The 25,151-nt window shown below is 43.5% G+C and overlaps 1 protein-coding gene across 2 annotated transcripts in view; it reads left to right on the top strand.

Moving 5' to 3' along the window:
• Positions 1-25,151, top strand: part of Bmper (BMP binding endothelial regulator) — a 260,359-nt gene that overhangs the window by 48,970 nt on the left and 186,238 nt on the right. For both annotated transcript variants that reach the window (XM_050124920.1, XM_050124919.1), the window contains exons 4-6: positions 12,379-12,461; positions 16,258-16,348; positions 19,910-19,992. In XM_050124920.1, the coding sequence (XP_049980877.1) occupies positions 12,379-12,461; positions 16,258-16,348; positions 19,910-19,992 (257 nt within the window). The remainder of the gene's footprint in view (positions 1-12,378; positions 12,462-16,257; positions 16,349-19,909; positions 19,993-25,151) is intronic.

The raw sequence follows: 25,151 nt of genomic DNA, 5'->3' as shown, positions 1-25,151 counted from the left end.
ATAGCCCTGAATGTCCTGGAACTCACTATATAGACCAGGCTGGCCTTGAACTCACAGAGATCCGCCTGCCTCTGTTTCCTCAGTGCTGGGATTAAAGGGGTGCACCACCACTGCTTGGCATCCTATGAGACTTTTAATGGCATTTTGCTTGGAGGGTAACATTCTGGGAAGAGTTCAGCATGGTATTTCAGGTGGAAAGTTAGGGTGCGTGTTCAGGAAACACAGGAAAGGATAAAGAAATTTCTACAATCTCTTTCTAGATTTTTAAAATTTTCTGCATAAACTTGGTAACTGGGACACTGGAAATGTGTCTCTATGTGAGATGTAACTCACTATGGAGAAACATAAGCAGGTATCTGTACTATAGATGCTTAACCATAAGCATCAGCTGACAATGGCAAGCATTTTATTTTCTGAGCTCCAATGGGAGACTATGCCCTTTCAATCTCTTTAGAAGTTGACACATTTTCATTTTTCATGGTCACATGTTCTAGTTTACCATCTGGGCCAGAACCCTGGGTTAGCTGATGGGCGTGTCCCTTTGAGGGAGGCTAATGCATCACAAGACTCATAGGATAACGGAGCTAAACGAAGCACAAGGGTAGGCTTGAGAACACAAGTGTCTTCTTCGCCTACTGTGAGGTTATTTATGCCACAGTCGGCTCTTTGTGTTTCCAGTTGTGTGGTGGTTAAAGGGTTGGAGATGTTTATCTGAAGACATGCTTGGGCCTTGGCTGGCTGATTCTGAGCACAGGAAGCAGCTCTCGGAATGCTCTGGAATTCTGGGCATTCTTAGAACTGCTCTTTGAGTTTAGCCGTGCTGGGTGTAGGGAGCTGTGCAAGGGCTGCTCTGACGAGGCTGTGAATACTTCAGACCTCTGCATACAAGGCCACCCTGAGGTGCTAAATGCAATAGCCAGGCTAATATTTCATATTTTAAGGCATTAAGACAAGGCTCTTCTGTGCCTGTGGTCTGAGTACTGTAGAAAAAAATCATAAAGACTCAGTTATTTGGAGAATGAAATGAAAAAAGGGACTGGGCTTTGACATGAAGATGGAATCGGTTCCCGACTCTGCCACTTCTGGTTACTTGGCCTTGGACAAACCACTTCTTCCCAAGCCTTGCCGAATGCAACTTGTGAAAGATTCAAATGGCTGAGCTCCAATCCCTCACCTTCAATGAGTGGACCCACACTGTATCATGAAAAAATTACACATATAAAAGACTATTTTATCCATCTCAGTGGAAGAGCCCAGCAGCACACACTAAATCTTCTTCCAGGTCACCAGTTCCATCTGCTTCAAGAGCATATTCTCATCCCATCTGGAAAGCTCTGTACCCACTGAACAGTTACTCCTCCGTCCCTGTCCCTGCTCACCTCCATTCTACCTCCTGTTCCCATCAGCTTATCTATTTCAGGTGTCACTCATAAGAGTCATACATTCGTCCTTTTCTATGTGGCTTATTTTACTTAGTGTACGACATTCAAGGTTGAAGTAGGCATTACTGTTTCGTTTCCCAGCAGGCTTTATAACACAAGCAACATTTTCTATATCCATTCATCCACTGATGAACACTGAGTGGTGTCCACTGTAGATGGAGCAGCGGGCTGCGTTCCTGCCCAGCTCCCTCACAGCTAGCTTTATACCCCGAAATAACAACACACAAATTGTATTCTTTTAAATACTGCTTGGTCCATTAGCTCTAGCCTCTTACTGGCTAACTCTCACCTCTTGATTAACCCATTTCTATTAATGAGTGTAGCACCACGAGGTGGTGGCTTACCGGGAAGGATCTTAACCTGCGTCCATCTTGGAGAGGAGAGCTATAGCATCTGCCTCACTGCCTTCTTCCCAGCATTCTGTTCTGTCTACTCCACCTACTTAATTTTCTGTCCTATCAAAGGGCCAAGGCAGTTTCTTTATTAACCAATGAAAGTAACACATAGACAGATGACCCTCCTCCATCAATCCACTGGGCATCCCTATTCTTTACTACCTCTATACATTCTGATGTTCAATGTTTCTGGGCTTGGGAGTCCCTGGAGTGCATATTATCTTGATTAAAGTATGTAGTTTTCTACCAGGTCCAGGTGAAGGAGGGCCAGATAGAATGTTATAACTGAAAAGATATGGCCAACTTTAATTTTAGTTAGTTTTATCTGGTATGTAGGATAAAGACAAGAATCTCTGTTGCAAGTTAAGCACTCTGAGCTGTAGTTGAGTATTTATGGTCTCTTGTTAGAAAGACAGCAGATTTTACAGAGCAAATAGTAACTAATAGTAAAGAAGAACTGGACAGTACTCATTACCCTGAAGTTAGCCACGGTGGGCAAGCTAAAATCCATAATTCCCCTGACTCAGGAACCATGGAGATTTTTTTTTTTTGTGATTTTTTGAGATAGGGTTTCTCTGTGTTGCTTTGGAGCCAGTCCTGGAACTAACTCTTGTAGACCAGGCTGACCTCAAACTCACATAGATCCCCCTGCCTCAGCCTCCCGAGTGCTGGGATTAAAGGTGTGCACCACCACCTCCCAGCCCATGGAAATTCTTGGTTAAGCTACTGCAAACGCCTCTTTCCACACCAGACTTCACTCACAGTGACACTGCACATGGAGATTTCTCCCTGTGCTCTTGAGGGAATGTGTGATCACGCCTGCAGAAACTACTTTACTTGCCAAATAATAGGCGTTTTCTTCTCAGCTCCTGTCCACCGCTTAAGGTCTCCATCAATTCTGTCTAGAGTCTAGAATGGGTAGCTTTTGCCTTTACGCACTTGCTTACTTGCGTTTCCAATACACCCTCTCTGACTCTGTAACGTGGAGCCTTCCAGAAGAGTCTGTGGATGTGCTCTGCAGTCCCATCACAGGAGCCTCCTCTGCTGGCCACACAGCCATCCAGGGGAGTCTGCGGATGTGCTCTGAGTCCCATCAGACGAGCCTCCTCTGCTGGCCACACAAACCTGAAGTCATCTTGGGCAGTGAGGCTCCATTAAACTTGCCAGAAGGGAGCCTAGGCCAAGGAGGCAGCAGACAAGAGAAAGCCAATTTTGCAGAAATCTGCATTTTTACAGGTCTCCAAGAGTACTCTAAATCCTTTGCTTCCTACAAATCCTTCCAGATATTGAGAGTTGCTGGGGAAACATAAGTGAGCCTAATCCACTACAGGGGACTTCTGAGTGATGTGTGGATTAAGCCCAGTGTTTCCTTGTAATGGTTTCTAAGGTGATATTCAAAAGGGTGGGTCCAATAGATACATGTTATATGATGAGACTTTCCCGAAAGTCTACATGAAAATGCCAAAGACTTAGACTGGATGAAACAATTCTCAAAAGCAAGATAGAAGTGGGAGGAATTGGTCTACTCTAATGCAGCTGCAGAAATACAGCATGAAGTTATGTAAGGATCAGACAACACAGATCAACGAGACACAAGGCAGGATCCAGAGACAGACTCACATAAAAATACCCAACTGTGTTTAAACAAAGCAGGTCAGTGGAAGAGAGCTAGTTTTTTCTTAAAACGCTTGTAGCTGGAGCAATTTGGTAGCCGCAGGGAATAAGTTAAACCAATAGACTAGTATAGTATACTGTACCAGAACCTTATAAATTATGCAAAAAAAAATCAAACCAAAATTTATCACAGTCTTTCATGTGAAATGCGAAAAACAGCCCCAACCAGGATTTTGCAAAGTATTAAGCATATATATTTTTATTTACTGCAGTGAATTTTGGTGCCTTTGGTTAGTAAGGAAAAATTTAATATTAAAGCCATGTTTATTACAGTCTAAACCATGCTAAACCATGGGAAAATTCCACCAGTAAAATTTTATGAAGGAAAAATGGATAGAAAAAGCATGTAGAAGAAAATATTTGGGACCTAGAGCTGTACAAAAAGTTTTGAGACTTGACATCAAAAGCACTGTCCCTAAAGGACACCAGGAGGCACGGTCTCATCAATGGAATGCACATCAACTCTGTGGGGTAATTTTTGAGCAAAACAAATAAAAAAAATCACAATTAAAAAATAGCTGAGAACTGTGAGACATTTCAGCAGAGAGCACGTGCAGATGCCATTGTGTCACGTGAAAAGATGGTCAGCATTATTAGCTACCCGGAAAATGAAGATCGAAATCACAGCGAGACATTGCTACTCACAAAAATGGATTAAAAGTGTAAATGCCAAGAGATGGTTAAAAAGTGGAAGATCTCATACTACTACCGGAAAAAGTGTGAAGCAGGTCCGTCACACCAGACGTCAGTATCACAGCTCCTCATAAAACTGAGTACACGCTCGCCGTTTGGTGGTTAGTACATTCTTGGGCATTTATCTCTTGAAAACGAACACCTGTGTTCACGCAAAGCCCTGAGCACAAATGTGCACAGTAGCCTTATTTGTTATGAGCAAAAAGAAAAACAGGAGCAATCGAGCCAGTCAACAGCTGAATACAACAGCCCAGATGTCCTTCAGTGGGTGAATGTTCATGCGTTCAGTGGTGTGTCTACGCTAGGGACTACCTCTCAGCTATGAAAACACAGAAGCTCTCAGCCCAAAAGCTTGTATGGAGCTAAGAGAAATTCTCTACGAGCACATCCAGTCTCAAAGACTTCATTCTACCCACCCCCACACACACATACACTGTGATCCATTTCATAAAATACTCCCAATAACAAGATTATAGCTATGAAGATGATTTGTGGTTGCCAAGGGATGCAGCAAGAGAAGGAGGAATTGTGGCTGTATTAGCAACCTGAGGGATCCAGACGGTGCTAGCTCAGTCCTGTAAGTCGATTGGTCAGAAGAGTCTACAGGTGATAAAATCACACACACACACACACACACACACACACACACACGTGCACACACACGCACACACGTGCACGCACAGGCACACACGTGCACGCACACACACACATCTGTAAGAAGTGGTGAAATGTGAATCAGTGTGGACAGTACTCATGTCAGTGGTTTTGACATTTTACTGTAGTTATACAAGGTGTTTACACCTCCTTGTGTGTTTACACCTTTTGGTTAATCTACTAATTAGTTACTAATAAAGTATAAAACACCACATGGAGTCGTGGACAATTTTTTCTCAATGAACCCTAAATGGCCTGTTTAGTGAACCATAAAAGGACATCATGTAAAATTCAAGCATGGAAGCACATGAGTCACATACATGCTATTTGATGTGTGTGTGCACGTGTGTGTGTGTGCGCGCGGGTGCGTGCATGCATGTATGTGTGTGTGTATGTGTGAGTCTTCTTCATGTTCATCGGTAAAGAAGTGGTACACATTGATTTCTTTGGAATTAATCTGGGAAACTGAGGATTTCTGTTCCCATCTTTTTGTCTGCATTCACTGCAATTCATCCTGAGAGATTTCTGCTATTTTTCTGTCTTCAAACACAATTTATTTTTGTGGGCTGATATCATGCACCCCCAATTGTGAAATACTTATCCTTCTGAAAAGCACATGCATCAAACCACATGTGTTTGAATTTGGTCCTCTGAGCTCTTAGTATTTGTTATTTCCTGATGTCAAAAGACCCATAGCATAGCATGATTGGTGGCCAAACATAAAGGTATTTAGGACAGAGTTCAAGCACAAATCTACAAAAGTCAGCTCTCACCATATCAGCCACAAAGTCTGCATTTTGTCTTACAATGCTAGCCTTCGGTTACCAGTAGATCATCTCATGGGATGTCATTGAAAGGCGTTGTGTGCAGTCTTCCCCAAGTCGTTATCAGGTACCACTTTCTGAGCTCCCGCGCGCCCAGCTGCTCAGTTGGATCATGGATTCTGGGGTCAGGGCGAGGCATAAAGAATGACTGTGTGACTAGCATGAAGTCTTTCACTTTCCTCACGTTTAAAAGTGAACTAAATATATCTATTCAGTGGTGTTTTCTATGAGCCAGAAGTTATTCCCAGACAAAGACTTGAAGCAAACCACACCTATCATAATTACATAAAGGGATTCATTTTCAGTTTTCATTTTTTCCTGGAGGAGTTTTTCATATAACATTTAAATAAACAAACACACAAACAAACACACAAACAAAGAAACCCCATCTTTGGAAATGACCGCTAGACGCTTTTCTGCCTGTGCTGGAAAGCCAGTACTCAAGGACACACTCTTACGGGCGACTGTGTCTTTCTCTCTTTACTCAGCTTAGCTGCAATTTCTTCCCCTCCTACCAATGCTTGCCAGTGAGGTGCTGATGCTGGGAAGCTCGCTACAATGCCACTGTGCACAGAGACACATGGTGTCCCACAGATAGCCATGTTTATGGTCAGAACCTGTCAAACGCATGGACAGGTTGTATGAGAAAAGCTCCTAAGTGTTTTCTTCCCTTTAATGCATCACGCACCTCCTTTCCTGTTATAATCATATTGAGAGCTTAAAAGTATCTTTTACTGAGTAGAAGCCAATTGGCTTGGGGTTCATAGAATATCAAGATCTGATATTGTATTGCTATAATACTATGAAGTCATGAGACTGTCATCCAGATTTCATCACTTCTTAGTCTTTAATAATCGCACAGGCCAGACATATGCGCAGGTGATGTGGGAGTGAAGGGTGTGAATTTGGAACTGACTTACTCCAAATTCATCTGATATTTCTGTGGTTGAGATTTTGTTCACACAACCATCAAAAATTAAGTCAAGTAGCTTCCCAGCATTTTTATCCTATTGTCTTTTATTTAATTTAGAGTATATGTTGAATTCCTGATTGGGATACCGAAAGCTACGAGAAGAATGTTATGTTGAGGGGCACACAGCATTCTTTAGGAACTCAGTTTGTGAGTTTGACGTCTTCTCTTGGGATGAAGGAAATGGTTTGGCCATAAAATTCCCATTAGCCACAAAAATAAGCAAAATTGCCTGCAGGATTCGTGCAGGTACGGCCTTGAAGAGTAATAAAACTTGGGTTAAATGAACTCTTAAGGACGCGATGTAAGCCCTTGACTGGCCAGTTAGACTCTATGCTTATCCCTCTGACTGTGCTTCCAGATGTTGCTGGAGAAGTTCTCAAAAGGGGCTCATTAAAAAAAATTGTATTGGACTGGGGTAATTTGGGGCTTATTGACCAGGGCCAAGGGTGGGGGTGCCCTGTTGGAGACCAGGAACAGCAAAGAATGGCAGGTCTGTCTGCACCCTTTCCTTCTGCCACCTAGTCAGAAGTGACTTCAGAGACCCCCAAATCTGGCTTAATTTAAATAAATATGATGAAAGCTATAACAAACAAACAAAATCAAGTAAACAAATCAACAACAACAATAATAAAATAACCTAAGAGTAAATCTATAATAGCTCATTGGACAAAAGTCGATTTGGGGAAGATAGGGGCATATTATTAAAAAATTAAGTCATCTGAATTAATCTGGGAAAACTTTGCTTTTTCTAGAGGTAAATTTAATTGGGCCCATATGCCTGAGTGCCTGAGGAGATAGACCCCTTTGCTACAGCTTACTTCTGTGGTTTGTAGGAATAGCCATACATAGGAGCTTGCTGTTTCACAGTTACATAGACATAGAAAGTGGTGCAGAGGACCTGGGATTACACGTTCTGCGTGTAGAGAGAGCACAGAAGCCCACTTTACACTGGTGAGTTTCAAGAGTGGTTCCCTAGATGCAGCGGGCTTGATCCTTGAATCGCCCGTGTGTCCTTTGGAACGGGCAAAGAAGTTAATGAGGTTTCTCAGGAAGAGAGGGGCCATGAGGACATCACAGAATGAGTTCTTCCGGCCACATTTGGAGGAATTCGTGGAGTCCATTCACCTCTACCTCAGCCAGGCTGAGTATGTGCCATCAAGTGTCAATGTTTGGACCAGAAAGTTTGAACACTGGCAGCTGTTGAAGATGGCTTCAAAAGGGCCTTAGGACAATCAGGAGATTCCGTCAGATAAGTCAGGGGACCCGGCACCTGAGCAGAGGCCAGAGAGAAGTGACTGTAAAGGTGACAGCGAGCTTTGGAGGCGGGAAGCACAGTCCACACCGCACCGGGATGTCTGCAAGGGCAAGTGGAAGCCGGGCAGCCTTGGCTGAGGTGCCAGGACTCGCATCCAGTAGCAGGCGAGTTCATTATGAAACGGACCCTGGGAATCTCTGTGGGCTTCTATGCATGAGAGAGACTAAAACAGGGAAGTGCTTAAGGTGCCAGGGGATACTTTAACTGCGATGGTAAAACCTGACTCTCTGCTCCTAGTTAGCATGGGCAGCGAGAGGATTTTAGACAAAGAGGGAGAAAGCAGTCATAGCTCCCGGGGCTCCTTACAGGGCCCGTGCCATGTTTTACAGTCTTGGTGAGTTTTAGCAGTTGTTTTAATAACAATGATGGAAATGTGGTGTGCTCTCTCCCTTGGAACAGTTGGCCACTGAAAAAGGTCGCGACTAATACAAAAAGCGAGTTTTACTGCTTAACTGTGGATTTAATTAATTTATGTTCTTCCTGTTTCCATTGCCATGTGTGTTCCGAGTTGTCTGGATGACCAGGCAGAGTTTCCTTACAAGAGTCTGTGTGAGGAAGGAGTTCTGTGAAGGCTTCCTCACTCTAAAAATACTGAATAGTAAAAGAGCTAGGACACACGAGAAGGAAAGTGACCTGTTAGGCCGGTGTTTTTCAGCTTCCTAATGCCGGGAGGGTTTCATACAGTTCCTCATGCTGTGGTGACCCCCAGCCAGAAAGTTATTTTTGTTGCTACTTCATAACTGGAATTTTGTTACTATTGTAAACATCTGTCTTTCCCAGGTTGAGAACTGATGCATTAGGCTCATTTTATATTATTTTAGACATAAAGAACATAGATCTCTTCATGGTGGTTTAAACTGAGGTTTCCCAATCTTTGAATATTTGACCTTTGGCGTGGTTAATTCTGTGTTGTGTCCTGTGAGTGTTAGGCTGTCTCTGAGGTAGGTCTGTGTTCATAAGACATCTGTAGCTCTTCCCATTCCTGGTTGTGACAGTTAGCAGTTCTGTCCTAATGGTGCCGGACTTGCACTGGGCAGGGCTGGTGAAGGCAGAGGTTTAAATGTATCTGATCAAGAAACTATCCTTTGTGCGGCTGCAGTCCCCATGTTCTTATTCCAAAGCTTGTGATATCTCAAAACTTTCTCAGTGTCTGCAGAAAACCAATGGGCACTTACAAATTTCCTTCTAGACAATCCTTACCAGTGTATTTGAAGGAAGAAAAGCTGCTTTATTGATTTCTGAGTGTTCCACCTCATCCCCGCATTCTTCTATCGGCTTCTCTCTTTCATTTAGGGACTATATCAATTGCATTTAATTCTATGAGACGGGCATTTACTTTTTCCTTTTCTGGGCAATTAATTTCTCAGTGCAGAATACTATAAGAAGTTTAGACCTGGCTGTGGAAAACATGGCTTTCCCCTGGAATCTGGATTCTAGTTTGTTTCACACTCAATTCCCTCTTTTTTGAAGTGTGACTTTAGATTTTCGGTATGAATTCTCTCATTTGAGAGATGAAAGAGATAAACTGTGTTAACTGTAAGTTTGCCTTTAGTTCTAGATATCAGAACTTTAGCAAATTTTATTGTTTCTTCAGTTTGTTTCCTACACTCGTGACATATTCTCCACTAAGACTCAGAACGTGGCCTGCCGGCCCCTGTGGTCCACAGACAGCAATGCTGCCCTACAGACCCATAAGCGTAGTCAACAATCGGAAACGCTGGCTGTAATTCAACAGGGAGGCCATGCCTTTTACATGTAGTAATTTTTAAAAAAAAACCCAGATATTGTGCAATCTTTAAAATGTAATTTTTCTAATAAGTCATTTTTATTGTATTTTATAAAAGTATTCTTCTGAATTGGAGACAAAAACAAAGTGTTCTTTCACTAGAGATAGCAGAGGAGGCCTTCGTGGGAATGGGAGAGGGCTTTTTCTTGGCCTTTCTATTCTGTCCAATAGGAGGCAATGTGGTTTGGCTCATGAGGCTTTAGATTGGGTGGAAGGCAAGAGAATATCTGACTACTCTTTCACCAGCACAAATTTTATGGCAGACAGAATGGGTTAAAGAAATTTCCCCAAGAGAAGATCAATTATCTCTGGATAATTTTGAGGTTCTCTTGGAGTTTCCACACAGCTCATTGGTGTTTTGTTCTAAGAAAACATGTTTATCTAAGAACTGGACTTCCAAAGAGCAGTAAGAATACATTATCTTTAATAATCACATTGCCAAGAACCTCTTGCCTGTGATGGTCTCATGCCAGTGAGCCGAAGACTCCGTAGCCGGCTGACGGTAGCGAGAGAAGCAAAAGGTATCAGCTGTATTTGCTGCGGAGAGTTTTACACGTGTTTTGAGCCTATCAATCATCCAGCTTGATCCATCATGCAGAGACATCTAGCGTGTGGACCCAGGCAGTGTAGACTGACTTGTTAACAGAGAAGTAAAACAATGACCCTCACAACCTGACCTTGGTCTGATTTTCTAATGTTATTGCCCAGTTTTTCTTTGCGTGTTCAAAAACAGTGGAGAAGCCAGGCTCCCCACAGAGCTGTCTGAAGCCAAAGACACTGTTGTGTTCCCTGCACGGTGGACATCTTGTTCTGATGCCTCCGTCCCGTTCAGAGCAGAATTACTCAGTAAGCCTTATGCTCCTCCTGGGAGCTCTCTGCACATGGCCTGGCATTGTTAGGGGGTCGCCTAGCCTGCACTTCCTCCCAAGCCTCTGTGACCTTTCTGCTAGGTTTCCTCCCTCCACGTGGAAAGGCAAGATCACTGCTTGCCCTATTAGCAGCAAAAAATTAAAAAAAAAATTATCCTGTCTTTACAGTTTTTAATCCAGAGGATGAAAATAAGTAACACACCCCGAAACCCCACTGTACTGGCCCACTTGGCAGGAGTTTTGTATTTGCTTGGATTTAGTATGAATGGGATTTGGTTCTCTGATTTCCCTGCTTCCATTACTTGGAACAAGTTATTTATTATCCAAACAAGCCCGTGTTAGTCTATCAGACGGGCACATGGCATGTCGCTCATAAGTGCATTTGCTCAGCGAGATTTATGCTCTCCCGAATCGTTCTATATTGCTTTTCATTGTTGAAAATGTACTGTATTCATCCTTGGTTTGGCATAAGTATTTGCAGTGTGCTAAAGGTTTTTGTGGTTGAACACTTTATCTCTGTAACACTTCAAGCAAAGGAAATTAAAAAATATATAGTGAAAGCGTTTCCCAGATATGTTTCCAATCAGCGGTGCACTTCAGTCTTCGGATGTGTAGGCACAGCGCGGAGAGTTACTAAGCCCTCTCAGGCAGTCCTAGTGCCTGGAAATTCAGATCAGGATTCCGAGTTTATGAAAACATCTGCCGAGAGTCCCATAAGCCCCTTCTTCTTCTCTTATTATGAATTAAGAACACTTCGCCACGGTGCGATTTGAAAGAACTCCCGGAAGAAGCAAGTCCTTTCTGTTTTTGAACAAGATGGACTGACAGAACTGAGCTCGAGCAGGTAACCGGAAGTTCTCCGCTGTGGCTGAGGGGCCACCCTTTTCTTTTGTAACAATCTCATCACGTCGCATGTTCTCCGTTTTATATATTTTGGTGAATCCTTCTGTTTGGTGGGCTTCTGGGGAGACAGTGACAGTAGATGCATCCAGGTGCATCTCGACAGAGTACATGCCAAGCACAGAGGATACTATTGGTAAACTTGAGTCCACGTTGAATGAATTATGTTCTTCGGTTACTTCTTTGGCTTTTGTCCCAGGGACTGAAGTCAAACTGCTTGTTCTCCTTCTGAGGATCTCTAGCCTCTAACTTCTGTTTTTGCCAATGAATTAGTACGAATTTTGTTTTTCCTATTAACTCAGCATGTAATAACCCATGCATTAGTAATTTCAGATTTGTTTAAATTTATTACCTAAGAGTAAAACAAAACTGAAATAGGAAGGCATAGCTCTTTGAGGTGGGAATGAAGCCTTGAAGGTTTGCTTTAGTGATGGCCATAGTTACTAGAATTTTGTAATCAGTCTCTATATTTTAATTTATATTTCCCACTATGTTTTATACTTCGGTCTTAACTTCAGTAATTCTGAATTCTTAAACTCTCACTCAAAATCCCCTTTCACTGTGGTATTTTTAGATATGGTGTTCTCATATTTGATTAAACAGAAATAAAACAATAATTTTATATATTTTTGCCAAGAGAGTTGCATATGGTTTTCTATCTGAAAATATAGTCTGTGAGGTTAATGAATTCGGTAGTGAAAGATTTAATGTGATTGTGTGCCAAGCAGATATATGTGTGCTGTAGGAAAGAAGTCATTGCCAGGGAGCTAGCCTTGGCTTACACGATATACACACTTCTGTTCCAGAGAGAGAGGAAGCACACTCACCCCCGGCCTCTTCTCTTCCTGTCTAGGTTGTACCCATGAAGGAAGAACGTACAACAGTTCCTTCAGATGGCAAAGCCCGGGTGAGCCGTGCGTCCTGCGGCAGTGCCAGGTAAAACCCAGCTTCTCTCCTCCTCAGCCACCACGGTCAGACAATATCAGCGAGCAGAGAGGGACGGGGACGACTCTGTCCATCTGTTGTCATCGTCCAGCATGGGACAGGTGCAGGGTGGTACTGAATAGGACTTGTCTCTAGAAACACACAGCAGGACTGTCCACCAATGTTACACTGAGGCTGGAAAGCTCCAGGAGGATGCTCGTGTCTTCCTGTGAAGTCATCTGTAAGCAGACCATGGACTCCTATTAGCCGAAAAGAGGCACTTTTATATGAGATACATTGTCCTTCTTTGAGCAATAAAATTTTGAGCTGGAACCACATTGTGAATGGAATTCAAGTGAAGTAATTCACACACTGTAGCTTAGTGAATTCAGCCTGACCAGTTTAAGAACCACGGGGAAAGCAGGTATGGACTCCACCGTTGTTGATATTTATTTAATTCCCGGGTGAGTAGCTGCTCCATGTGTCTCTCACATTAGACCCGGTCAGATGAGCCAAAGGGCAACGAAGAGGCAAAATTCTTGAACTCTTTTCCTGACTGTATAGAAATACTGTATCAGAATTAACAGTCAGGGGCTGGTGGTGTCGCTCAGAGGGAGATGGGGTTTGTGCTTTCTGTGCAAGTCTGTGACCTGAATCCTCAGAACTCACAGTAAGACAGAAGGAGAGAACAGACTCCAAAGCTGACCTCTGGCCTCCACATTTACACAGAGCATGAATGTACACCACACACACACACACACACACACACACACACACACACACACACATACACACACACACAGTAAATTAAAAAAAATAGAACAATTGTGGAATATTTTTTTCTTGAAGCCCCTCTCACTCTTTGGAGTTCTTCCTCACTTTTCCTTAATAAATTTATGTTTCTTCTGCTCAAAAAAGTAATGTCCATTTAATTTTAAGTAACTTCAAAGTTTTTTTATGGAGAAGATGTTGTTAAGTTATTTTATTCCTCTTGGTATATGTGTTTGTAGTCAGAGGAGGGACTGAAAGGCGAACATAATACTGGATGTTTGGCTTGGATATTCTCTCAGGGATCTTGACAGTTTGCTTCTGAAATCTAAATTCTAGAAAGCCATGCATGGCTTTATTATACTGTAGATTTTAGTGTACAGTAGGCAGTCTTGGTCATTAGACTTATTTGTGTATTTTTTGGCTTGTTTGTGTAGTAAGCTATATGTGGAATAAACAGTAGCTAAAATCAATAAACACTAAGTATACTTTTGACTGTAAACTCAATTAGACTCAGGTCACAGAGACACAAGAGCAATGAGTTTTAATGACAGTAACAAAGTCCATATCCTTGTCAACATTGTCAGCTCCGCCCTGCCCCTTCTTCAGTGAACATTCCTGTCTCTTCTGGGATGTTCTGGAAGTCTTGGTTACAACGTTTGTTAAACAAGCTAATCATGCCTTGTGAGGAGTCCTGAACAACACTGTGCACATCAGTCCTGAGGTCTTTAAATCCTCAGGTAGCTTAGATGAGAGTCAATGCTGCTGTCTTGAATGATTGAAGATTAAAATAAATGGAACCTGATGGAGGAAGGTCATTGGCTAATAAAGAATCTGTTTGGCCCTGATGGGTTAGAACATAGGTGGGTGGAGTAAACAGACCAGAATGCTGGGAGGAAGAGGAAGTGAGCTCAGATGCCAGGCCACTGCTCTCTGTGCAATCAGGAAGTGAGTCTAGTCACCTGAAGCGGTGCAGGAAGTAAGAGAGAGCGAGAAGGGAAGTGGCCGCTTTTTAAAAGGGAGAGATACCACGCCCCGATGGGCTGGTATCTCAGCGGCTATTGGCTGGAGGATCGGAAGGACCTCCCTCAACAGGAAGCCTCTATACAGGGGCATTTCCTTTCCTGAAGAGTGAGCTCTACTGACTATCCTCCTGCCTTTGGGTGGAGCCTGGAGAGGATGGGTGAGGTATCCATAGTTACTGGAAATGAAAACATGCCCCAGTGTAGAACGCTGCAGAAGATTTGGGAGGGGCTGTTCCCCTCCAAAGATGAATCTCACCTTCTATGCTTTCTCTTCACGGGGGGCCCCATGATGTCCTTTCACTCAATAGGCCGGAAAGCACACCTCCGGGATGTGCTGGCAGCAGGTATCTTCCTGCTCCTGCCTCCCACTCCCTTCCTGAGGGAAGGAGACCTCATAGAAGGATGCAGGCAAGGGCCTTTCAGGCACTTGCTAGGCATGTCCTGTTGCTATGAAGTAAGCAAAATTCTAGTCTCTCTCCAGGGCACAGAATCATAACAGAGGATTCAGTGTGCTCTCCACACCTCTGAAAAAAAAAAAAAAGAAAAAAGGACAGAGATATTTGGGAGGTGGTGAGCAGAGAAAGAGAGTCTCATTATAATGCTTCTAGCAGATGCCAGCATGCTGTAGGTACAACTAGGTACTGGACAGGAGACAGCAAGTCTAATGATCTTGTCTGTTTCCATTTGCGTAGAATTCGACGTATTTCTTATATTCTGTGCCAAAGGAGTTCTAATGATGAATATTTTACATTTTTTGCCCACTTCTAATTTCTAACTTGAAGAGAAGAATCTGGAGGTTACATATGCTGGGAATTACCCTGAGGTCTCCTTGTAGACAGTAGCTACTGAAGGAAAATTGACTATAGTCCATAGCATTGCTTCAGTTATAGTGCTAAAGAATACATTTTAAAAATGTCTGTCGCTGCTATTTGGGGATCCCTCCACCCAAATGTGATAAATGATGTAATTCTCCTAGGAGCACCACCCTCAAGCCTAGCATGACATGAGACATTTAGTATATTTCCCTTGTTAAGTTGGATGCTAGGAGGCAGACACATGGACGAAAATGGCTTTGTTGTGAGATTAGGACAGCTGCCTTCAGCCCCTGCTACTCTCGATTCAAACTCAAATCAAACCAATAAGAATACGAATTTATTTAGAAAAAGTGGGTGGAGAATACAGAGGGAGCTCACCAAAGACTGACCATGAAAATTTTCTGGAAACTTGTCTGTGATCCCAGCGCTCAGGAGGTAGAAGAAGGATCAGAAGCTCAAGGCTTCGAGACCTGCATGGGATTCTTGAGAACCCATTTCAAAAAAGAATCATATAGTCCAAATCCAAAAGCTTAAATAGCCATTTAGATATCACAGTCCCAAGATCAGGTTGTTAAAGACTCTCTTGAGTTCATCATTTGAACCTACACTATCTGTTTTGACATACCTATGGTGAACTTAGAAATAATTTTCTGGCATCTTTGCATTTACTGCTGAAGGAAACTGAGTTCCAGGTTCTACTGGAAGCCAAGTGGCACTTGTAAGATTGTAGAGCTGGCAACTGTTTTTCTAGAAGGTGGTAAGGATTTTTCTGGACTTGTGCTTTTTCTGGACACAGGTCTAGGCATTCTGATTTTCCTTTGTGTCTGCAGCTCATGGCTGGTAGCATAGTAACAGTGTTAGAAAAGGCAATCGTTACGGATGACTTAAACAATTATGAATGCCCAACCAGGATGCCAGAGGCCCACTGCCAGCATAGAGGTCATCCTACACAGATTTACAGGAAGAAAGCGCAGGATCAAAGCCCAAGTACAAGGATGTGGCCAATAACAGGCGATAGGACATGCCTAGTGAGGCCCAGAGCATCTTTCCAGTGAGCTGGGTCTTGCCTCGTTTGTATCTCCGTCTTTGAGGTCCAACAGCCAATCCAGCACTGTGGGGCTTTGGATTCATCCCACTTTTTCCCCAAAGGAGTAACTCAAATGGTAATTCTGGGGTGACTTGTGACATTCTGTTTTCCAGGAGGGTGTTGTCACAGAGTCTGAGGTGCGCTGTGCTGTTTATTGTAAAAATCCCTCAGAGCATCCGGGAGCCTGCTGCCCTACCTGTCCAGGTAATGTTCAATAAAGGGAAGCCGATGGGTTCTGTGGTGCAGCACAGCTCTGTGGAGGTTGCTGTGTCCTGTCAATGACACATTGTTCCCCTCCCCTCCCCACACTGACCTTCACTTTACATCTGCGCACCCGAGCTCGGAGAGGAAGCTCCTTCGGTTGGCAGTATCCGTCGGGCTCTTGTGTGCCCAGCATGAGTGGAACTATGTGCTGTAGATCTTGGCTTGCGGAATCTCCAAGCTCAGAGGCCTGCTTTCCATTCAGGGCCACAGGTAGTGCTTACTTTGGAAGGACGGTCTATGGCTCTACTTGTGTTCAGAATGTTTTTTTACTGTTTCCTACTGCAATACCTCGGCCAGAGCGTGTCACGATGATGAGGTGACCAGATGTTTTCTGAAAACTGAGTGCTGTGTCCCACATGACTTTAGTTTGGAGTTTTGTTGGTTTCAGTTTTCAATGTGGTTTAACAAGTTGGACCCTCTGTCCTTCTGGAGAGGGCCCTTCTGCTGAGCTGACAGCGGAGGAACCCTTTCCTGCTGGCGGTGGGAGGGCTCCCGTGTCTTCTCTTGCTCTCTCATGAGAGCCTGGGGATTTTGAGGTGAGAGATGTTTTTCCTGATCTCTTAAGCCTGTGGCCAATAGTCTCAGACAGGTGTTTTGTGTTTTCTCTCAGCCCTTCTCCTCTCTAGTGTCGATTCTCACAACTACTAGTCTTTGCTTTGTGGGGTACTGTGCAAAGGCCTGGCTTTTCTTCGGACCTTCCTCTGAGACAGCAGAAGTCCCATGTGGGATGCTCTGCAGACATGGTCTCAGGCTCGCTTCCTCTATGTGTTAGTCCCACGGAAACCCCACAGGCAGTTTCCCTCTCTCCTAGTTTTCCTCGTGCCCTGAGAGGCCTTTATTCAGCTCTAGTTTACTCCAGGGTTTCTGTGAAACTGATATTTTCTCAGTTTACGCAGGTGGAAAGACTGGTTAGAAGTGAACCAATTCCATAAGCCAATTGCTTTGTATCGATCAGGGGTTTGTTTGAATGCTCTCTCTCTGAATAGCTAGGTGATTTGAACAGCAGTAACATGTCCTTTGATACCTCCGGGTAAGTCTAATGGTCAGTTCTTAAGACCGTACATGGAAATTTAATGCCTAGGCTGCATCCTGGCAAATTTTATTTGAATCTTCAAGGCAGTGGTAGTGTTGGGCTGGTGGTTGGGCCCAAGTAATTTCTATATATAGCCAAATTTAAGACTGATAACAGGACAATTATTTTTTCTATCTAGATTAAACTTTATAATAATGTCTAGATTATTAGATAGTTCTATTGAGTAGAAAGTTGATTTATCAATGCAGACTTAATTCAGGGTCCCCCCTCTTAATCTCAGGAGTGCTCAAGGAGCAATATTATGTTGGGGTAATATAAAGGGATCCTTAGACTGTATATAAATCACACCCTGCCATTGGGTGATAGCTCTGTTTTTAGGTTGTCTTTGAAACATAAGTATGCAGTTTGTAGGGTTGAAGTTTTTCTCTTTGACCACTTGTTTTTGTCTTTGTGCTTTGGGTTCAGTCCCCAGGAAGAAGAAAGTTGAGCTCCATTCTTGTACACATTGCAGGGTAAAGTGCTAAGAAGAAATCGGACCCATTGATATGAGGGGCTTAGTAACCAATGGCCACGGATGGGGCTGCAACCAGATTCCTTCTCTTCCCTCACCCTCAAATCACGCTGCCTACCCCATCGATACCCAGAGGAGTATTCTATGTAGGTTCTGGTGCTCTGGAAAGCAAATATTTAAAAATGATCATGCCCCAGTGTCACACATGTCCCCTGACAACTGCACAAGCATGGGACCCTGGGGATGCAATTAGCTGTCAGCTTTGATCCCTCTCCTGAATTCCTGCGACCACGTTTGGGATGCGAGTTGGAAGATTCGGAAGCAGTGATGGCCAGAATGTCTCATCCTTTGTCTTGGAGGGAAGCCTCGGCGAGTCTAGATAGGGAGAGTCAAGGACAGCCTTGGGGGTTCACCCTCGTCATGCAGAAGGACTGGCATCTGCCATTGATCAGACTGGCATTCTCTATAATGACAAACATGCGGGCAGTTTCCTCCTGCAATGAGTTTCAGGGCATTCTTGGTTGTCTGCTCCTTCATTGTAGTCTGAGTCCTGCTCAAGGATGGTGGGTGTGCTAGAAATAGAATTATTTTAAATTCTGTTGTTTAAGTTGTCAAATATAGATTGTTGTGGAAAGCCATATGACAGAGTCGGAGGCATAAACATGGGAAAGGATTGAAGACACTTTGCTGGGAATGTCCTTTGGAAATAGACTATTAAGCGCCTGTCATTATGAATGGTGCTAAGACACAGTCACTGGCAAGGCCATACAAGCTACCAAGACTTTTCAAAACCATCCAGAACAGCAAGGAGACATCTGATTGCTAGCAATGGGTATAGCTATAAAAAGAGATCGTATCCCTGGGCCATCATGTGAATTTGCCTTTTCTTGGCCTTTGTATTTTGCATTCAGCTCTTATCTTCATACCTTTCTATTGAGTGAAGAGTCACACTTAGCTTGAAGACGGATAGGGCCAGGAGCCAGCTCAGCCATTGCAATGTTCATTTCCCTTCATCGGGAGCCAGGTCCTACAAGCGTTTGATGATTTCTTTTGACATTGTCTTGGGAACTTCTCTGTCCTTCACAAAAGTCTACCCATACGTAGTTCTGCTTCCAACACTGGCTACTATGAGGAAAGTCCTGAAGGAAGTGGTTATGCCATTTGCTGACAGGCCTGTGGTTGGCGTGACCCAGCTGCTTGCTAGCCTGTGTCTCTTGGTCATTTAGTGTAAGTACTACCCTGAGCATCTTTCTGAAGGGAAACATCTCCCACAGGTTTGGACCTTTATGAGCTACACTTGGCAGGAGGTATACAGCCCATTAACACATGGAGTGGATCAGAAAACCATAGGGTACATCCTGTCTTGTCCCCGCCCATTATTGCCTTTGTGCATGACCCTCTGTAAGGGCACCATGTGTGTCAAAACCGAGTTCATATTACAACTCAGTCACCTACCGTGGTTTCGTCTCCTGTGGGAAGACAGTCAGAGTCTCTCTTTTGCAGTACCAGAAGGTGGTGTGGGAACCAAGGGCACGCTGGGCCAAGAATAGGGTGTAACTCCTGGTACTCTAGTGGCCTCCCACAGAGGCATCTGCTCTTTCTCATCCCCACCATCCCTCCCTCAGCCTTCCTTTGGCCTCTTCTGACCTCTCTGAGTTCGTCACCCTGGCTGTGGTCAGCACGACCCTGCATGACTCACTGTGCTGCATCTGCCAGCCATGGGCTGACTCAAGTTCCACTGTCATTTGTTTCCTATCAGCTTCAGGGTTTCTGGGCCTGTGAGAACGTGCCAGTCACTTGAACTGTATCATTTCCCCTTTTCATTGTGCATACTGTTGTGATCAAAGGGTATCTATACTCGGTAGAGGCACAGCTGGGAGGCGGTGATAGAAGGTGGAAGGCTCATGCCAAGCTGAATGAAGACTGTTGTCCTAATTGCAAATTTCCTACTTTCCAGGCTGTGTGTTTGAAGGTGTGCAGTACCAAGAAGGAGAAGAATTCCAGCCAGAAGGAAGCAAATGTATCAAGTGCTCCTGTGTTGTAAGTACTGCGAAGCACTGCTCAGATGGTCCTTAGGGTTGACCGCTTCGTGCCTTTACTAAGAGCAGAGCTATCTTCTACATTCTCCTCATTAGAATCTCACGATGCAGAGCCCAGGGAGAACCCACTCCACGTGAGGCAAGCTTCTCAACTCTGGTGATGTTCACCTTCTGGGCTAGGGTTCTATGCGATGGACCCGTTTGCATGCATTCATTGCAGAATGTTCAACAGTATCCCTGGGCTTGCTCTAATAGATCCACAGTCATATAATCATCGCTGTCTGCATACCTTGTTCAGTTATACTCTGGAGAGCAAACTGACCTCTCATTAAGATCCACTGTCCCCTCAAACAGGGGACTCCCTCCACCCCATTTGGGGAAGACCATGGGTCTTCTGTTTCATGAAGCAGAGGGGCTTCTGGCCGTGGGAGCTTTAACTTCAGAGCAGTCAAAGTGGGAAGTGGATGAGAACAAACAGTCTCTGTGTGTTCTGTGGGGTGAGGGAAGGTTGGTCACCTGGGGTTGCAAGGAACTGATGGGAGGAGATTGCTCAAAAATAACCCTAGAAATTAGGGAGACAACCATAGACCCATCTTTTCAAGCATGCTTAAGAATGAGGAAGAGTTTGGCCTGTGTTCTGATTTTAAAGGGAATTTTTATTTTATTTATTTATTTATTTATTTATTTATTTATTTATTTATTTTTGATTTTTGAGACAGGGTTTCTCTATAGCTTTTTTGGTTCCTGTCCTAGAACTAGCTCTTGTAGACCAGGCTGGCCTCGAACTCACAGAGATCCGTCTGCCTCTGCCTCCCGAGTGCTGGGATTAAAGGCTTGCGCCACCACCGCCCGGCTCAAAGGGAATTTTTAAATTAATATATTTTATATCAGAAGTAAAACCAGTGGTGATGATGGTGATGGGGAGTCTGGTGTTCAGCTGTTGCTCCAGGCGATTTACAGTAGGAGTTAGTACAGCATCTACTGTTAGGAATACAGATAGTGCTGCAGCGTATACTGTTAGGAATACAGTTAGTGCTACAGTGTATACTGTTAGGAATACAGTTAGTGCTACAATGTCTACTGTTAGGAATACAGTTAGTGCTATGGTTACTGCTACGGTGTATACTGTTAGGAATACAGTTAGTGCTACAGTGTATACTGTTAGGAATACAGTTAGTAGTATAGCGTATAATGTGAGAACATGCATCTCATGAGTCACCGGTGACACAGATGCATTTAGTATATTAAGAAGAAATACACAAGGAGCACTACCTTCTGAATCTTACTAAAGCAGAGGCATGTGGTGTTCCAGCAGTCACAGCTCTCCATACGTCTTTTCTACTGCAGCACAAGCCCATTCAACCTCGAGTCAAGACCAGAGTAAACATGTCCAGGCTCACGTGATGGTGTTTGTATAGAGGGCAAGGAAAGGAAGGAAGAGAGGCAGGGAGCAAGGGAAGATGAGGAATATATATGCATATATCTATATATAAAACAACATAGGATTCATGCCATATATTACAAACACAGTAGAAACTTCCTAATGGAAACAAACACGAGCCTGTATATTCCACACATCTTTATTTTCTCTCTTACTATGAGCCAATAGCTTTATCCTATTTTTTTACATTAGTGATTTCTACCTTTTTGTTAAAAATTTGTCTTTTTCTAGATTTTTTCCTTCCATATTTCCGTATTGTAACATGTAATATTTTCTGTTCCTTTTTTCCCCTAATGTCAATCTTTTGGGAGTAGGTGGAGGAAAAACAAGGCAGATTTCAATAGGAAATTGTAAATGTCTGTATCAGCAAATTGTTTTTCTACAAAAGGTGTGCCAAAATCAGACAGTCAACCCTCCAAGGGGAAGAACCTTGGCAGGTGCCAAGAAAGATGAGAAACCTCTGTAGTTTTGCCAACGATGTCAGTCAGAAGTTTCCAGAATTGGGACTGGAAATCAGTTTATGTGTACTGGGATCACAGACTTAATATACCGAGGCATGTGGATTTCATGTGTTTTTAAATTCACTGTGTGCAGAATGAAACACACCAAAGGCCAAGTTCAGGCCCTGGAAGTCCTGTTTTCATTTCCAGTTGAGAAAAGTAGAAATCTAAAGATGTTTGTCCAAGTTTTCTTGCTTAGTTGCTTCTCCACAGACCTGTAACGTCTGTCCCTTCCTGCACGTTAATCCAGCTTCCTGTGTGCCTGTAATGGTAGCTTCCTTCTGATTCTCCTGGTTGCTGTCCTCATCACTTGAAGTGCAGCTACTGGCTTTGGTTATGTTGCTCATTGCTAGTCTTTACCAGTGATTCTTAACCTGTGGGTTGTGACCTTTTGGGGTCACAGGTAAGATATCCTACCTATCAGGTTATTTACATTACAATTCATAACAGTAACAAAGTTACAGTTATGAAGTAGCAGCGAAACGAGTTCATGGTTGGGGGGTCACCACAACTTGAGTAACCGTATTGAAGGGTTACAGCATCAGGAAGATTGAGAAACACTTCTTTAGATTACTAGAATAAAGGGCAGGGTGTGTTGTCCCCTAGCATACAAGGGAGTTCAGAGCAGTTATGAATACAAAAGTTTGAGGTATAAACTTTTGCTTAGTAGCTCATTGTAAAAATGGTCTGCATTTAAATGTTCTTTCATTTTGCTATCTTTTTGATGTAGTTTGTTTTTAAAGAATGAAAGAGAAAGTGATGTCTGGGCAGCTGATGTCTGGGTACGGGGGCTCTGGGGATGCTTGCTTGAGATTGTCCCAAACCTGTGGTCTCACTCTGTTGCTTACCAGGGTCATCCTGTTGAAGTAGGAGCGGCGGCAGGGCTGCGTCCCTTGCACCCAGCCACCCGCATGGCTAGCTTATGCCCGAAATAATTACACGGAAACTGAATTCTATTAAACACTGCCTGGCCCGTTATCTGTAGCCTCTTATTGGCTAGCTCTTACATATTGTTCTAACCCATTTCTAATATTCTGTGTAGCCCACGAGCTGGCTTACAAGGGAGGATCTTAACCTGCGTCTGTCTGGAGCGGGAGAATCATGGCGACTCCTGACTCAGCTTCTTTTTCCCAGCATTCTCTCCTGTCTACTCCGCCTACCTAATTTTCTGTCCTATGAGGGCCGAGGCAGTTTCTTTATTATAATTAATCAATGTCCTTCCTCCATCATCATCCAGCAGCTGGTCTGGGAAATTTGATGTGTAAAGCGGGAGGTAACCTCTTTCCGAATGACCTGGAAGATTTTCACCAGTACCACTGGGAGACAGAATGCTTGTCTGAGAAGGTTCTATGGATAGCAGACGGGGAAGGTTCCACCAATTAGCTGGGCTAGGGTACGTGGAGGGGCATTCGGAGCATTGGTCTTTAGACTTCCCCTACAGAGCAGGACCAGGTGCTTTAACAAAAAGCCAAGAGCTAGTGTTGCATATATAGTAACGCAAGTATACTTGTGTATTCATATGTGTAAATGGTATTGTTTTTCTCTCAGAATCTATTGGAGATTGATTTCAGATCTCCTGTGAATATAGAAATCAGATGACGTTTAAGTCCTTTATGTAGATTTGTGAAATTTCACAGTAATCACATGTAATATATGCACATCCTTCTGTTCACTCAAGGTAATCATTAGATTACTTAGAAGACCTAAAAATGTAAATGATGTGTAAATTTTATCATATTCTAATCGTCTAAATAATTATTTTACTCTTGTATTTGGGGAATAATGACAAAAATCATTTGATATGGTCGGTATAGACAGCTTCCCAAATCTCCTTGCCTCTGTGAGTGGTTCTATCCATAGCTGTATAATCCACGGGTGAGGAGAGTCAACTGTATTCATGCGGATATATATTTGTGTGCACATAGCCTGTTTGTTTATATACGCATACAGACATACAGACAGGACTATACAAATCTCTGTGCAAACCTATATAAGCAGTACCATAAACACTAATGTGAAAACATGCTTGCATATCTAAATTTGGATTTCTCTAGAAACAGATCCTGAGGCAAAGAACTTTATGTAGGTAGTTTATGAGTTTATATGGGAGATTAGATAAGGAGGGGTGGCATACAGTTGCGGGTGCACTGCCAAGTGCCAGGACCCGAGCACTGCTCCCCGCTTCCTGAATCATGTGGCTAAAACTAATTTCCATTGTGGTAGTGTTGACAAGTTGATACTTGAGGAGTTCATTGGGCCATGAAAATCTGCTATTATGGGTGGATTTCTAAGTGCTCAGGCTCAGGAGAGAGGAGTTTGACCTCTCTTACCCTTTGCCCTCTTGTGCTATGTGAGTACCGAGAATTTCTCCATTTATAGGTACTGTCTTGGGAGCAGAGAACAGCTCTCACAAGCCAAATTGGAAGCCTTATTTTATATTTTCATCCTTAAGAACTGTGAAAACTTAGTTTCTGTTCTTTATAGATTATCCAACATATGGAATTTTGTTAGAGGAACATAGATGAACCAGGACCTCAATGAACCGCCGTTGTAGGTCTTGGCTTCTTAACTACTCTTGAAGCCTGCATAGATTTTGTGCCTCAGACTTTTTTTCCTTGAGGGCTGGAGGCTGGGATGTACTTATGTAAGCTCCTACCAGCCACTGTCTGAGAGCTGTCTCTGGAAGGGTATCAGTTAGCTGGTTTTCCAGCTGCCACTCAGATGGGAAGGGGCTCCTCAGCAGAAGAGGAAGAAGGTGTTGCAGATGTTACAGGTGTTGATTTAGGTGACTGGTTGTGAACTCAGGTGACAAGTTTGAGCAGATGAAGACATGGAGGCACCCAGAGTTATCAAGATCAGAGATGGATGTGCATATGCATGACCCATATGCTCGTCAACACGCACATGCTAGCTTGCTTATGGCTCTGCATGTGGTGCGCATATGGTTCTACACATACCTATACATACATGTATGTTTAGAACACTGGGCCATCCCTTCATTCTCCTTCATGTCTCCAGTTCCTTGCCCATCTGCTGTCTTTGTCTATGATTTGAGAGGGTTTAAGCTTTTAAACTCATAACTATATCAATCCACTTTTCTGTACACCCCAGTGTTCCCCGATCAGAAGTGACAGTCTTAACTCATTTGTGTTCCTGAGATGCTATGGCTCTAACTTGCTAGGATTCCTCCTTCCTTCCTTCCTTCCTTCCTTCCTTCCT

The sequence above is a fragment of the Alexandromys fortis genome, unplaced genomic scaffold, assembly GCF_014885135.2.
Source record: "Alexandromys fortis isolate MF-2015 unplaced genomic scaffold, M_Fortis_MF-2015_v1.1 scaffold_204, whole genome shotgun sequence".
In the NCBI taxonomy this organism is placed as follows: Eukaryota; Metazoa; Chordata; class Mammalia; order Rodentia; family Cricetidae; genus Alexandromys; species Alexandromys fortis.
Note: the sequence above shows the minus strand (reverse complement) of the source record. Positions and strands in the feature narration are given on the sequence as shown.